Consider the following 1,991-nt stretch of genomic DNA (forward strand, 5'->3'; position numbering starts at 1 on the left):
TTACTCTCTCTGTATTTCTCCGTCAAACCTCTCAGAAATGTATTGCTTCCATAGTAGAGCTGCCCGACATAAATCCAAAGTGATTATGAGAATCTTTATATCACGTCTTATGAAAAGTGATTAGAGAAACGGTTCATAAATTCACCTAATTTCCCTTCCCCTTTCGTTCATGTATCTAATTTATAGTTACAAAATTGAAACTAGAAAGTGAAAATTTTCAAGAAAAAAATTTTTAATTGTATTTTTTAGGCCACTGTAAACTCTTTATAGTCTGGATCGGTAGATAAGGTTGGTATGGTATCAAGTTCAACTTAAATTCAGATTACTTTTTTTTTTGTTTTTTAATTCCCAATGCGGACAATCATCATCCAATTTGAATTTGGAATACCATAAGCAATTCATTGCCTTTTTCCTCTAAAATTTGCGTATATCTATAGGACACCCCAAATTGCATTATAAAATTATGAAAAAAACATATAAAATGGAAATTTGGAACTCCATAGTTATATCATCTGCAAAACAATAGTTGGCAACATATGTTTTTAATGAATAATACCTAAAGAACACCGCTACAAACATCAATCATTGACCATCATGATTATATTTAAAGGACTATGGGGTAATAGTTATTGAAGATACGTTACTGAAATTGGATTTGCATGGTTTGGATACAACTGAACCTAATTAGTCTTGTGATTTATTTTCAACATATACTTATTTTTAATCCATATTATTTTTTATATTCTGATCTGTTTCATTTTTGGTGTTACTACAGCGAATCTACCAGCAGAGAACATCTCTGGTTTACTATCTGAACACACATCTGGTGTCTATTTTGGTTGGGCCAAATTGTCTACTCGTGGTATCTACAAGATGGTCATGAGCATAGGATGGAATCCGTACTTCAATAATACGGAAAAGACAGTGGTGAGTACACTGATTTGCTTAGGGCCTGTTATCAATTTTATTTAGGAAGGTTTACATATCTACCAAACAATTCCTACGTCTTTACATATGTAACACCTGAACTTTGTTTACTTTTATATCATATATCTAAGCTTGAAAATGTGTACTTCACTTTTAAAAGTTAATAATAGTGATATTTTTTATATGATAGGAATGATTTGAGTGTTATAAATGTAAAGTTAAAGTTTGGGTGCTAGATTTGTAAATATATAAGAATTGTTTTGTATGTAAATGTCGGTTTTATTTTTTGTTTTTACTTTTATTTTTAAAATATTTTTGTTTGGTGCATGTTCACATGTTTTTTCTTTTGTTTTCAACATAAAAAATATTTTTTATTTCAAATCAAAATATAATCAACAAAACAAAACAAACATACAAAATTGAAGCAAAAAATAAAAATGATCCCATACAGACCTTCTAATTTGGCTGACGAAAATTTTGAATAAAAAATATTTCTGAAGAATTTTGTCCCTGCAGGAGCCATGGCTTCTCCATGAATTCGATGATGATTTCTATGGGGAGGAGCTACGCCTTGTTGTCGTGGGCTATATAAGGCCAGAGGTATTAGGACGAAAAAAGAAATTTTATTTGCCTCCCTATAACATTTTTTTTTTGTTTTAGGCTAATATTACTTTTTTATTTTTCAAATGTAGGCTAATTTTCCATCACTTGATAGCTTGATTCAGAGAATCCGTCAGGATGGGAGGATAGCAGAGAAAGCCCTTGAGCTTCCAATATACGCAGGTTACAAAGATGATCCATATTTAAAAAATTCTTTTCAATTGAACAATTGTTGCTAATGGTGGAGATGAAGCAACTATTATTTGGAAATCGTAATCTCTGTCAAATAACTACACCATATTACAACGAGCAAACATAGAATAAAACACTCTTATATTGTTTGCATTTAATAAATGATGAAAAAAGTTGTAACTTAGTACAAAGTAGCTAGTTTTTATTTTAAAAAATTATCATTTATTTTAGGCTTTGTTTAGTCGTGTTGCATTTTATGGAAGGGAAATTTA

The 1,991-nt window shown here is 30.1% G+C and overlaps 1 protein-coding gene across 1 annotated transcript; it reads left to right on the forward strand.

Annotated features, from left to right (window-relative positions):
• Positions 1–766: 766 nt before the first annotated feature.
• Positions 767–1,880, forward strand: LOC110035328 (bifunctional riboflavin kinase/FMN phosphatase-like). The gene is made up of 3 exons (XM_020739561.1): positions 767–927; positions 1,444–1,527; positions 1,620–1,880. The coding sequence occupies exons 1-3, from the start codon at positions 874–876 to the stop codon at positions 1,764–1,766; spliced, it is 285 nt and encodes a 94-aa protein (XP_020595220.1). The 5' UTR covers positions 767–873; the 3' UTR covers positions 1,767–1,880.
• The last annotated feature ends 111 nt before the right edge of the window (positions 1,881–1,991 follow it).

The sequence above is a fragment of the Phalaenopsis equestris genome, unplaced genomic scaffold (assembly GCF_001263595.1).
Source record: "Phalaenopsis equestris unplaced genomic scaffold, ASM126359v1 Scaffold197302, whole genome shotgun sequence".
In the NCBI taxonomy this organism is placed as follows: Eukaryota; Viridiplantae; Streptophyta; class Magnoliopsida; order Asparagales; family Orchidaceae; genus Phalaenopsis; species Phalaenopsis equestris.

What these genes read in the sequence shown, in the direction of transcription:
- LOC110035328 (XM_020739561.1), top strand. Translation starts at nt 874, where the DNA reads ATGGTCATGAGCATAGGATGGAATCCGTACTTCAATAATACGGAAAAG. An exon ending in ATAATACGGAAAAGACAGTG is followed by an intron (nt 928 to 1,443) that starts GTGAGTACACTG and finishes TTGTCCCTGCAG; the next exon opens with GAGCCATGGCTTCTCCATGA. An exon ending in TGGGCTATATAAGGCCAGAG is followed by an intron (nt 1,528 to 1,619) that starts GTATTAGGACGA and finishes TTTCAAATGTAG; the next exon opens with GCTAATTTTCCATCACTTGA.